At 37.7% G+C, this 13,429-nt stretch overlaps 1 protein-coding gene across 2 annotated transcripts in view; it reads left to right on the top strand.

Moving 5' to 3' along the window:
- Positions 1-13,429, top strand: part of LOC102234018 (cAMP-specific 3',5'-cyclic phosphodiesterase 4B-like) — a 158,995-nt gene that overhangs the window by 32,698 nt on the left and 112,868 nt on the right. The window contains exon 1 of one of the 2 annotated variants that reach the window (XM_023339526.1): positions 2,260-3,192. The exons of the other annotated variant lie outside the window; for it this stretch is intronic. Within the exon in view, the coding sequence (XP_023195294.1) occupies positions 2,969-3,192 (224 nt within the window). The 5' untranslated portion in view covers positions 2,260-2,968. Of the gene's footprint in view, positions 1-2,259; positions 3,193-13,429 lie in introns of those variants that run through there. 2 annotated transcript variants of the gene reach the window in all.

The following is a 13,429-nucleotide window of genomic DNA, read 5'->3' as shown; positions in this document are numbered from 1 at the left end:
TCTGTTACCAGCATTTATCTCTTGTGATTCTTCCTTTCTTCTCTTGACATTATTAAAACAGTGAGAGCCAATAAAAATGGCTTAGGATTTTGATTTGAATTTTTTTATGCTCTTTTCTTTAAATTAATAAGTTTAAAAACTCATCGTCTTTGAGCAATACATGCTGGTTAAGAATGTTGTTTTACTTTGCCAGCACTGAAAAACGTCACCATGTCATGCGACATTAATAGGTTGCTGGAGCAACACTGCAGCAGCCAGATTACGTCAGACGCCACCGTTTCTGCTCTCTGGCTGCAAAAGCTAGGATTATTTTCTGTCTTGACACAACTCTGCTCTGATTGGCTAAAGGCTGCAGTGACACACATAGCATTTTTTGTGTTGTTCTTCCTGTGTCATTAAATTTATATGTTGTCTTTTGTTGACTGTTGTCTCCCAATAATGACAATGATCAAACAAGTTTTACTTTCAACTGAAGAACTGCATTTCACCCTCATTGGAATGTGACTTGGTAATATTCTTAACCCCAATAATTTTAATTTCTAGACTTTCTTGAGTTCTGGCATTAAAAAACCCTCAGCAAAAAGAGAGGGTGTTTTAGTGTGGACACCTGGGTCAGCATCAGTCAGCCACATTTGTGCTTAAATGCACACAGTGAAAGAAAAGTACCTGTTTAATTATGTAAATATCATATCATAGACAGTGAAGTAATGTGAAGATTTCCATATTTTACAGTCCTCAAACAAGCTTCTTGTTAGATCTCAGCAACACCTGCATGCTTGAATTTTTAAATTATTTATGGCTCAAAAGAGGGAGAACGTGAGGAGAGGAAACGGCTATGTAGTCTTCTGCCACTTCACAATAATAGCATGAATATAATCATCTAACTACTTGAAGAATACTTAACAGTCTAACTAAAACATCAACACAGATGTTGAACTTCATTCAACTGAAATGTCACAAAACAACCAACTAAATTATATCCCAAATTAGTGCTTTGGAATATATTCAAAAAAATATGTATTTTGGGGAGACTGAATGCACTGAACCTCATCAAAATTAGCAAAATACAAAATGAAAAATTAGCTCAACTAATGGTGCATTTCCAGATTAGCAGAAGTGTGCCCACCACTGTTTTTCTCTAGCATTGTTGATTTGGTTCTTGTAAAATGACACAAAAAGATGGGGCCACAGGCCATGCATGCAAGAACCATGACTGGTCAAGGTGACAGTTTGAGCAGAAGAAGAGGAAAGACTGTTAACTGTATATAGCACTGTGGGAATTCTGAGCAAGTGTGAGACTATTTTGTTGTATTGATTAGTTTTGTATTTTGTCAAGTGCAAGCTTTCTCTTTTTTCTATGCTGGCTTTTTTCTTTTTGAAGGGTTGATAATTTGTTCTCTTACTCAAGTAAAGAGCCAAGCAAAGTAAAATTTGAAATTATTGACTAATACTTACTAATCGACTGTGTGCTTTTATGGCTCAAATTACTACCAGTATTATCTCCTTTTTTTTTCTGTTGGAAGACCATTTTCAAAGGGGTTTCTTGGCGAGCGTCTAGTGAGAAAGCTCTTGCAAGCTTCCATGGCTCGGATTCATCGGTGACTCACCACCAAAACAAATCAGTCCAATTGCAGACAAGCTAGTGCTCACATTTCCATCACTTGTCATGCTGCCATTCTGCCTTCTCTGATGTTCTTTTAGGATTTATTCTCCCTCATCTTTATAGCCTTTCTACCTTGAGGGCATTACTCTTGTTTTTCTTTCTCTTCACCATTCTGAATAATCCAGTGTGTTCATACCATATCTTCTGTCTTTCTACATACTGAGAGTGTTGTATGGTTTGGTTGTTTACAACCAGACTAAAATAGGATACAAATTGCTGTTTAAGATGTGATTACATTTTTCTTCTTGCTGTGAAAGGCCTCCTAATTGGTGGCATAAATGCATTCACTAGAGTTTTCCTTTTAATCAGCTGACCTTTGAGCTGTGTTTACTTGCGTTTCTTCATAGTCAACCTCATTACGCTGTTCACTTCCAAATTGTCTTTCCTTCTTGGCTCATCCACTTCACCAAAGGTCACCACATCATCACTACAAATGTACTGCAAATCCTAGATAAACAGAAAATAAATAATGAATCTGATAACCTGTTACCGGGGTTTGCCCGCTTGTCGTCACGGTGTTTGCTGGCCAATCCTCATCTGAGGGGGCGTGGCCTCTGCCTGCTGCGTGCCTGCTCTGGGTGGCTTGCGTATATTCTGAATGAAACGGAGAGGGAAGTATTTGCTTGCATGCTGCGTTCTGCTCCTCTCGCTGCTCTCACTGGGAGAGTGGAAGGGAAATCAGACTAGAGACTCAGCACTCTGTGCCACACCGGGAGTGCCTTTAGGAGAGTGAGGGAGAGAGAGAGAGGTGGGGGTTGTTTGCAGAAAGAGGAGGTCAGTAAAGCAGTGGTTGATGGAGGAGGCAGAGAGCAGTTTTCAACCCTTTTGAATATTTCATAAGGGAGATCCTCTAACGTCAGGCTACCTGGATGGACTGAGAGAAAGAGTTGGTGCGAAGGTGTGCAGTTAACTGGCACCAGGACCAGGGGGGAAATGGGAGAGCGGCGTAGTTGAGAAGAGGATTTTTTTTCCCTGTGTGACCCTGTCGTAGAGCCTCACATAAAGAAAAGATCTGCAAGAAGGCACTGGGGATGAACCAAAAACAAAGGGAAAGAAAGGGGGCTCAACTACTGGCTGGCCATTCCTGAAACCTGTGAAAAACAGGATAAGGAAGGAGGATCCCATTTCTGGGTGAAAGTCTGTGTGAACGGCTGCTTCAGTCTGTCTTGCAATCTTTCAACAGATGAAAACTTATCTGATTCTTCACTGAAAACGAGGAATCAACTTTACATGAAAGACAGGTTGGTCAGAATTTGACAGAGGAATTACAGTCTCCCAAACGGGAGCCAACTCCATCCTGCAGGTATGTCGTCCAACGAGCTGAGCGTGGAAATGGACTCATGCATTCGGACATTCAAGGAGCACATGCACCTGGAGCTGGAGCCCCCAAAGATGCCGGGCGTGGTGGGAGGCAAGAGAGGAGCAACGTCTCCCAAACTGTCCCCGAGAAGCTCCCCGCGGCTCTTCCGTAAGCTGATGGTAAACAAGAGCATCCGACAGAGGCGGCGCTTCACCGTGGCTCACACCTGGTAAGGCCTTTGGGTGGTCAGTCAGAAGAAATAAGGAAGTCAATTTAAACATAGTAAGTGTGGAAGAGAAGAAATGATAATGCACATATTAATGTACTTGGGTGAAATTGTTGGAGAATGAGGAGACTGATAGAAAGGGTTGTAAGGAAGAGTCTCTAAACATAGAAAAGGATGGAATAAACATGAGCACTAGGTTTCAGACAGAAATTAATTTAAGAGTTAAGCACAATGGATAAAAACACACAAGCGGAAATAATGGGAAGATATAAAACCGCTTGAGCTTCCTTTAAAATTAGGTTGTAAGATTGTCTGAGATGTAATGCGTTGTGATTTGTCTGTGAGTTATGGGATTACATAATGCAATAAAGATGACATTCAGCAGAGTTTCCCCTCTGTACTACTATGTCTCTGCCTTGTACCTCAATGCATTTTGTGATGAACTGATCAGACCTTGTTTTGGAAGACTGCTCAGATGTGCAGGGATTGCTAGGTGCGTTACGCAACCTGATGGTCCGTTTTCGTCCGCAACCCCAGGGAGCAAATGAATGCCTATATGACTCAACACGAGCTACAATTACTGATACATTCAAAATCACCAGGAACATTAGGATTTTGATGTCACAGACATCATCTAGATGGGATTCAAAGATGCTCTGATTCAGTTCTGACCTTCTTTATGGGCTGGCCCCAAGGTGTACCAAGGTTAATAGAAATTCTCTGAAAATTTCTAAAATATAATAATTTTTAATGGAAATGCTACAGAAATTAATGAAGTGACTAGTTTTCTCTGGCTATGAGGAGCATATAGTAATGCAGCACTGCTGCTCCTCTACCCATTAATTTAGATAAATTAATGGACATTGAATCATGTTACAAAGTTTGGTTTGTTTGTGTAAAGTACTGGCATGACTGTGAAAAATGCTTTATCTATTCTGTCTACTGCTGGTCTGCAGATTCTCGGAAAGCTACCAACAAAGACAAATTGGTCTGTTTTGAAATATTTCCATTGACAAAACACACAGTGTCATAGAAACTAAAAGGGTAAAAGCACTGCATTTAGCAAGTATTTTTTTCTGAGGTCTATGGATCAAAATCAAAATGACTTTAAGGAATGGATGTTTTTGTGTGGTAATTTTTTAAAGCAAAAATAGAAATAATTATTCTTAAAATAAGCTTCTAGATAATTAATTTAATTTTTAAATAAAATTTCAGATTAAATATAATGATATCATGACATTGTTGTGTTTTTAATCATGGGTGTAAAGGAATTGACCATTTTATCCAGTATAAACCCCATATTACATTTTACATTTCCCCTTTCTTATATTTTCTTCAAATCTGCCTTTAGATCTAGCAGCATTGAGGGTTTATATTACGTGGTGAAAAGAAGCCTGCTATGTTTTTTTAGTTTGGCGATTATTCAAAGTAGGGAACTGGCTTTAAGTGAGTATTAAAAAAGCTCAAGGTGACTCCTTTTGTTTAAACTGAGTCATTTTAGATGCTTCCTGATGCTGGTAAAGATGAAACACACCACTGAAAAGACAGGATAATGAAAAAGCCATACACACAAATATTTTTTTTTTCTCTGACTTGCAGTGCAATGTGAGTGATAAATCGGACGTATCATGACTTTTGTGCAGTGAAATAAAAATGATCTTATTGTGGGAAATGGGGTCAGGAAAATAATCCAGATTTTAATCCGCTCCTTTGTTTTGCCTATAAAGAAGTTGTCTCAGCAATGGGAGGGAAACGTTAAAATACATGTTTGTTTCTATTCGTGTATTCTTGCAGCCACGAGTTGAGAGAAATCTCAACTCGTGTTGAGTTGAGAGAAATCCTATATTCTCAACCATACGTGTGGTCATGTCAGTGATTTGAACCACACATATTTGTCATATGATTTTTGTTTATTCCTCCTTCTTCTTTTCTAGCAGCCACCTCCATTTGTGTCTTCCTTTTTCATTGTATAGGCTATGGCTGATCCGTCAGAGCGTGGTGGGGGTGGGGTGGGTACGAGGGAGAAAAGGAGGATGGAAAAACAAGGATAATGGTTTTATTTAGGAATCATTAAAATGTTCTTTTCTTTGTTTGTTCTCATAAATCTGCCACATATAGGCTCAATCCAGGGACCAGACAAAGGCCTATTACACCCATTACCGCCATTAAACACCAGGCGAGCCCATTACCCGCAAAGTTCATGATAAATTATCCTTGAGCGAGACGCTCAGGTCTCTTTGCTCACTTAGTCTGATGCGCTGACATGAAGCTAAAATTAGAAATATTGGAAAATAAAAGCAAGTTGGACTCATAAGAAACACAAGCACGAAGAGAGTAAGCTAAAACAAACAAACATAAAAAGATAATTGATGTGGACAGCCAAGAGAGTTTTTAAAAAAAACTTTATTTAATGCTTGTTGTTCACCCATTGTTGATGCAACCACATTTCAGACGTAATAAAATAAGCAGCCGAATTACAAGCCACAAAAAAATGTGCACAAGTATGGGTTGTCATGATTCATTAGCCTGTAAAGAAAACAAAATGCCCCACCTGGAAATCCCTATGAGTATTACAGGCCGTGAACTCTGTCTGACGTACTTGTCTGCCCACCTGTTCCAGACCTTAAAGAGAATATAAAAAATATGAATTACTGAAAGTCTCATAACCTTTTCAAAATGAAAAGGTATTACGTAAACATGCTTCTGTATATTGTTTGTGTTAGCACTGTATTAATTATTATAGAATAAACAAACTGAGACAAAGGAACTACTATTTATAGTTTAGTGTGCTCCTTTTGAAGAATAACCTTGAAGAACAACTCAGAATTGAATCACTATAATTAATGTGAGTATACCCGAGCATGTGAAATGGTTTGGCAGCTGTCACAAAAATCCCTAAATCTTTAACTTTTAGTTTGAAACACCCTGCTTATGATGCATAAGGAAGCTTTTTGCTTCCCCCCTGTCCTCTGTCTGGCCAATACCAACCACCACTCAGCAACTAGTTCCTGAATAATATTATCTGAACAGTCATACTATTGATTTTGTCTTTACAGATGCCCGTTAGCACTTGACCACAATTTAACTGTTTACTGGCTTGTAAGCTGAAAATGATGCTTCAAAATGATTTGTTTGCAAATGCTGCTGTTTGTAGATTTGTTTCCTTTATCCATTCTGCTGTCTTAATAGTGACTTGTTGAGTGTGGTCTGGTAATTCTGATTATTATAAAGAGCTGTTGATAACATCGCATTGGGACTAACTCTGGCTCTGCTGTGGACAAGTGTCTCGTGACCTCTTGACCTGCGAGCTCTCAGACAACGGGTCTTCTGTTAAGAAAGCTCAGCTTTTCCCGAATCCTTTCTTTCATTCTTTCTTTGTTCTGCTCGGACTCTCTTCTAAACGTCTCGCTTTCCATCTGGTCTTTCTTTATTTAACTTTGGTGCTGCCTTGTCCCCTGTTTTCTTGCTGTCTCTACATGCCTCCTTGTGTAATTTTTAGACACTTCTTTCTTTTTCTGTCTGCCATTCTGTCGTTTTCCCTTTTTGCGCTCCATAACACCACATGATGTAAATGTTTGATGGTTGGCCGAGGGGCATGTCGGCCTCTTTTCCAACTCACACAAAAAGTGCATTAAGGAGGGAGGGAGGGAGAGAGAGACAGCAAGAAGGTATGAAATAAGAGAACGGAACAGGATGGAAATATATGAACAAATATAACAATAAGCTTCACTGCTCATGAAAACTGTTCTGACAAGGTTAGAAACTGAGCAAGTATATTTTTTTTAGTCTTCAAGTCGTTTTCTCTTTTAAACCTTTATCCAGATTCTTCAAGGCAGTGCATGACTTACATTATACAGATTTTATCTGAAGAAGAAGAAAGAGTGTTTATTCGGAGCCTTTCCTCCTTCTGAGTGATGACCATCAGATGCTTTTAGTGGAGTGAAGAGGCTTTTGAGCGAACATCATAGACTTATAAACAAGAAGAGGTAAGAAAATGTCCGATGTTGTTTGTGCATATGTAAAAAGACAGACGCATAAACAGAAAAACAGACTTCATTTACCGCAGAGTTTTCAGGCTTGGCTCTACATAGAGGGCTATTTACCTCAGCTTAAATGTCAGTCTAAATATCCATCTTTCATCATCATTCCATCCAGCGCTCCATCTGCTATTGATTTGTTTCTTTCTCTTCTGGCCTCCGTGACTCATCTAAAATCATCTCTGCACAAACGTCAGGGAAAGATTGACGTGATTATTGTTGCCTCTGCTGCCAGTGTGTTTCTGCCAACTGCTCACTTGAGTAAGAGACGGGGAGACAGATGGAGAGACGAAACAAAGAGCACTCGATTGCAGAGCAAATTACTCTAAAATTAAATTAAAATATTAGTTTATTAAAGGTTATTATTACATTCTGCTAAAAATCTGGCCTCTACCTTAACAAACTAGTAAGAAGACTTATCTGTTAAGTTCTGAATAGTGGTTTGTGCTCAAAATTTCAGTATTTTGTCATTTTGAGAATTTTATCTACCATGTAACATCTCACCTCCAGTTACTTGGTCCACATTACCTGATTTAGATTTTAAGTGCAAAGGTTTGCAGCTTTGACACATGCCCCATCCATAGTACTCCATTGCATACTATTTTATAATTAGATATTTTTCTACTATTTAATATATATACATGCTGTATATCAGTATTCATTTTCCTGACCCTTTGTGGTACTCCATTAATATTCAGAAGAAGATTCCAGTATGGCTAGAGCAAATGGAGGCCAAAGAACCTCTGGAAATCTGACAACTTTTACTTGTTAGGAATAGTGCTTGGTAGAGGGAGCATTAGCCTTTTGGTCCTCTGATGTCCAGCAGTCAACACACCATGGACCTGAGCCAAGCAGTGTTCTCGTGTAATATATCCCAACTTTACACTAAAATGCAATATTAAGCATGGCATAGTAAGATCATCAGCTAAAACACTTTGCTACCACAGCTAACATCTCCAAGCACAACAAAAACTAACCTCTCTAAGTGAAGTCTGCTAACTTTACCATGAAAACATACAGGGTAAGATCTGCTTGGTGTTTTCTAACGTGGGCAGAACTTTTTATAAATGTTATGATTTATAAAGCCCATCCACTTAGAGGAATGATATGATCGGTTGATGGTTCCTCACTAGTAATATTTACTCTTGATAAAAACCACTCAAACAGAAAGAGGATCTCTCATTAGAAAATGAAGTGTGATAGAGTAGGGAATAATTACATTTTAATCTGAGTAAACAGAGTTCAAATAAGGGTGAATTTATATGAGACTGTATGTGTTCGTACTCACTGGGGTGATGCACTAACCATTACACTTGCAGCACAGCAAAGCAGAACTATCTCTTTTAGAGATTGTTTTTGCTGGATTTCTTTTTCTTTAGCCCTGGTTCTGACCCTAGATCCTCTTTATTGGACTCCTCTGGCTGGGTAATGGAGCATAGACCTCTGGGATCTCTGTGCTGCAGAGTACCTCATATCTTCCAATAAAATATGTATTGAATTTTGATTGCAATTTTATTGTTTTTGCTATCGTGAGGATTTTGATTTTAATAACTTCTTATTAAGAGTAACAATTTCAGCAGTTCTGGTCAATACAGTTTACTGTGTTTGACTAGTCTATTTTTTTTACCCAATAAAAATATTAAATCCAGACACTTAATTCAGAAACCCAGACTGAAACCAGCTTTTATGTGGTTTTTATCAAGTAGTTACATTGATCTTGCAATCCTATTTCCAACGTGCATGGTGGTTCATCCCAACTAACACACCAGGCGGAGACGATTGTTTTTAAGGAGCATGCTTTCCTGAAATGTAGCAACACAGATAGATTGCCGGAGTAAAATATTAATTTATGGACTTATATTGACCCAGATACATTTAATTTGCCACTTACTCATTAGCCCACTTAACTCCAACTATCAAATCATGTGAAGCATAGCCAAATCAACTTTCCTGCATCCAAATAACTTCAGGAGTGTCGATTACAAAAACACAGCCTGTGCTGTGTTACAATCAAAACCCAGGCTCTTAAGTGTTTTGCTGTGTTTCCTCACAATACCATTTTGACATGAAACACAAATATTTATCTGTGCTTCCATACTTGCATTGAAAAGTCATTTTTTGAACATTACAGCGTCTTTGTATTAATAAAAGTAGATAAAAATCTCCATTTCAAATCTACATACGTTGGCTGTTTGATTTAGGAAAAAGTACTATTGAACCTGTTTTCCTAAAGTCAAGCAGAAAATAAATATGAAAACTGTAAGAAGCAAAAGGATGGAATTCAATTTGAAGTTATGATAGTTTGTAATTTTAAAAATATTTCACCTATTTTGTCTCGTCAATTGAGGAAAGAAATATTTGACAAAAAAACTATTATACTAGTACTTTACATTTGTGTTGTCATCTACATTTGTCCGGCCTACCAGGTGTTGTGATTGGTTTTCTTGCCAGGTTAGAGTGAAGCAGGCACGCCAGTCCTTTTTGAGTCAGAGATGTATTGGGTGATGTTGGCGGTGATTCAGAGGTCTAGAAACAGTCTTCCTCCTGTTCTTTCTCCTCCTCCTTCTCCTCCTTATTTGCTCATGCTGCAAGACTCGGTTCAGCACCCCTCATTTCTTTCTTTTGCCTCCCTGAACCAAGCAAACCAACCAAGCAGAAAGTTAACTATCCCAGATGGGTGACGGAGGATGACCATTCAGAGTTGTGGGTGTGTGCATGTGTGAGTGTGTGTGTTCATGTCAACATCTTCGTATACTACAATCATGGTATGGACTGGGGTTCACAAGATGAATATTTGTAACACATGAGTGATGGGTTTCTCAAATTACAATAAAACATCATTTATTAATTCTGAGATTGCACATTTTCATTTTGCATCGATGCAGCAGAAAATACATTAGGCTGTCCCATTAATAATCCCATGCTTCACACTGATGTCATGTGTTGGAGACTTTTCATTTAAGTCTCAGTTAACATCATAATGTCGTTAGTTCGCGACATTATGATGATGAAAAATGTAAGAATTTCTTGCTATCTTTATAATGCCTGCCACCAATCTCCAACAACAATAATAAAAAGATGTTATCTATTTTTTTTCCTGGTTTGATAGATTTATTTAAGCAAAAATATTTAGCCAGTTTCTGGAAAACATGTGACTGTGCTGGCTTTCAGGAAACACATTAGACCCCATTTGTCTTCATTACATCTCATGTTTATTAAATGTTTTTCTCATTTTTTGCTGCAATTACTTTTTCCATATCTAGTTTGCCATTTGGCCTGTGCTGAAGTGGCATTTCTGATAAAGGATGTAATATAATAATTCAAAATATACATACTCAAGTCTGACACCGTCAGATTACAACTAGATTTTCAGCTGAGACCAAGTCAGTGCTACTGCATTGTATCATAATATTCAGAGTTTTTTAATTCCTTTTTTTTCCCCGTTTTTGCCTTTAAAATTGCTTTTATAAAATTTCTTCTGTGACTTAGAAGAAACACAGGGAGACAATACACAAAAAGATACGTCAAAACTAATAAGAGTAATTTGTTGACATTTTAGTTAAGAGAAAATATTTGTGTGTTGTCTAAAAGGTGCATTTATCTTTTTCATTGACTGACTATTTGAAAAACTGCAACTATGACTTTTCCATTGCAGTATTACTTCTGCAAGTGTCTGAGCTGCCATGAACATGTTAGACATCCATTTCTTTTGGTAAAATGTCTTCAATTTGTCTTTTTCTTTGTGCATGGAAGTGTCAAAGTTGAATATCCTTTTTCAGACAAAAAAGCACGTTCATTAATAACAGCTGCTCTAAAGCTCCATTTGGGCAGTCTGAAGTAAGTAGAACACAACAGCATATTTCCTTTCTGCTTTGTCACCTCTCTGTTGGCTCTAAGTAAGGAGCAACCATTATTCAACACTTGATTGCTGCCTATCACGCTGACTGAAAGGAACGATGGCAGCATCCTATTTTTTTCTGCTCAGCAGGCAATGATGTGCAGCCATGCAGAACAGGAGGCAGACACGCATTAGGCTTTATCTTATCAAATGAACATGGGCTATTGGAATCTCGAGAACTAAAATTATTCAGAAATGAGTTCATTTTTTGAGCATGAATTAAGAAGCAATGGTAGATTTTAACTCACTTGAACTTGGGAATAAGTTTCTGTCTTGACCCTGCACTGAAGTTTCACTCATCACGATTAACCTCATGAAACAATAATTGTACTGGACTTGAACATCTCACACTGGGCGAGCCCAAAATGACACAAAGTCCTGAAACCTACTGTACGACTTGTCGCTGCAGCACAATCATGTCCGACAGAAGCAACTACAGTTTCCATATGCTGCTTAAAATACTCGTATATTACCCTTTCTTTGTCACATTTTAAATGTGCTACACCTGTGAGCATATGTATTAGGAATGTGTAGCTCCCTTTCTTTGTTTAAGAAAAAAATGCTTTGTTCAAGTACCAGGCTTTGGTATGAGCACTTGATGAAGGGTTGATAGTCTTAGACTATTTCTGTTCACATTTTTTATATCTACACTGTTAATTCACTGATGTTTAAAATATTCTTAACCTGAGTGAAGGGAAGTGCTTGTTGTATTTAAAGGTCTGTATGGTTTGTGTTTTGTCAATCTTCTGATCAGAATAAATTAAACTAAGCTGCAATCAGTAGGGGATGGGTTTTGTCCTGTATTTTCAAGTTGTCTTTATTGCAGCATCAGCTTGTCCACAACTGAGATGAAAACGCAGGGAGGATTGATTTGTTGTAGTCTACAACACCCCCTGCAGCATCCACAGCTGAGATGTACCAGAAAGATGAGTACAGATAAGCGTGGGCTAATTCATGTGTTGGCGAAAAGTGAGCACAAAGCTTACGGCAACGTAAACTGTGCTGTGAATGTTTTTGTGATGCCTGCATCCTGGCAGACGTCAAGCTGCAGCTGCAGGTGAACAACACTCCACCTATGAGAGCAAAAACAGAGCAAGATGTGCATCTAACTTCTTCTTAGTCTCGCCCAGCATGTCCGGAGGCTGACAAAACCTCATCCTTTTAGTCTGATGAATTATGAGATTTAATATGTGCAACGTTTGAAATATGTTCCACAACATTTATGTATAGGATTGCTGAGAATACAATAAACTTAACATGCTATGTTATTATTATAAACTCATTTGGAATGTAGTATTTTAAAAGAATAATGGAAAATAGGCAAAGCTGTGAAACTGGAAAATCTAATGCAGTGGTTCCCAAACTTTCTGGCTTCTCACTCACAAAATAAAAATGCAAGACTCTTGGTTTAGCATACAAGCATTTTTACCAAGTCATATTATAAGTAACACAATAATGTTGTTTTAATTCATGTTCAAGTTTTGTTTTTCTTTATTTTAATGTTGGGATTTAAGATAATTTCTGAAGAACATCTCATTTGCTACCCAAATGATTCCAGACATACAACTTTGGGAACTGCTAATCTAATGAGCTCGTCTTAAATTGATTATTAACACAATGACAAAAATGTAGATGCTCTACTTTATTTAAAATGTAAAATCTATGACTAAAAATACTTCAGCCAAAACATGTGCTCACATTAAGCTGTAGGTAATTTCTCCTTTTTGACCATTTCCAGAGCCATTTTGGATCATCACTTTGAGCTGATGTAAATAAAATGAACTATGATGTAAACAAAACTGGCCTCCAGAAAATTTCAATCATCAGAATGGAAATCATTGAGCTTATTTATTTATTAATGAGGTTTACTCCTCCTCAAAATCTGTAATCTTCCTTTAACCTTCAAAAATGTCAATTAAAAATACTAATCTACAAGACTTTAAACAAAATCTGTTAAATATTGCATACCGTAACTTTCACTGTTCACATCCTTTTAATAAATTATTTTCAATCTCACAATAACTCAGTGAATTTGCAATAAATCACAAACAACAACAATCTTGCTTGCCCATCCTCTGTGTCTATCAGCAGCTCAGCAGGTGAGTCATCTTCCTACTTCTAGGGCTCATGTTTAGCTGTTCTTCCTCCTGTGTCTTATCACTATCACACAGATAGTGATGAGTCATCTCAACACTATCTGAAAAATCTCTAAATAAATGCTCACGATAGGATTTTCCAAAAGCAAATGGGACACTTCATTACTGTCATAATGGTTTAAGAAGCCATTTGTCAGTTGAGTTTATCA

The sequence above is a fragment of the Xiphophorus maculatus genome, chromosome 9, assembly GCF_002775205.1.
Source record: "Xiphophorus maculatus strain JP 163 A chromosome 9, X_maculatus-5.0-male, whole genome shotgun sequence".
Classification (NCBI taxonomy): Eukaryota; Metazoa; Chordata; class Actinopteri; order Cyprinodontiformes; family Poeciliidae; genus Xiphophorus; species Xiphophorus maculatus.
Note: the sequence above shows the minus strand (reverse complement) of the source record. Positions and strands in the feature narration are given on the sequence as shown.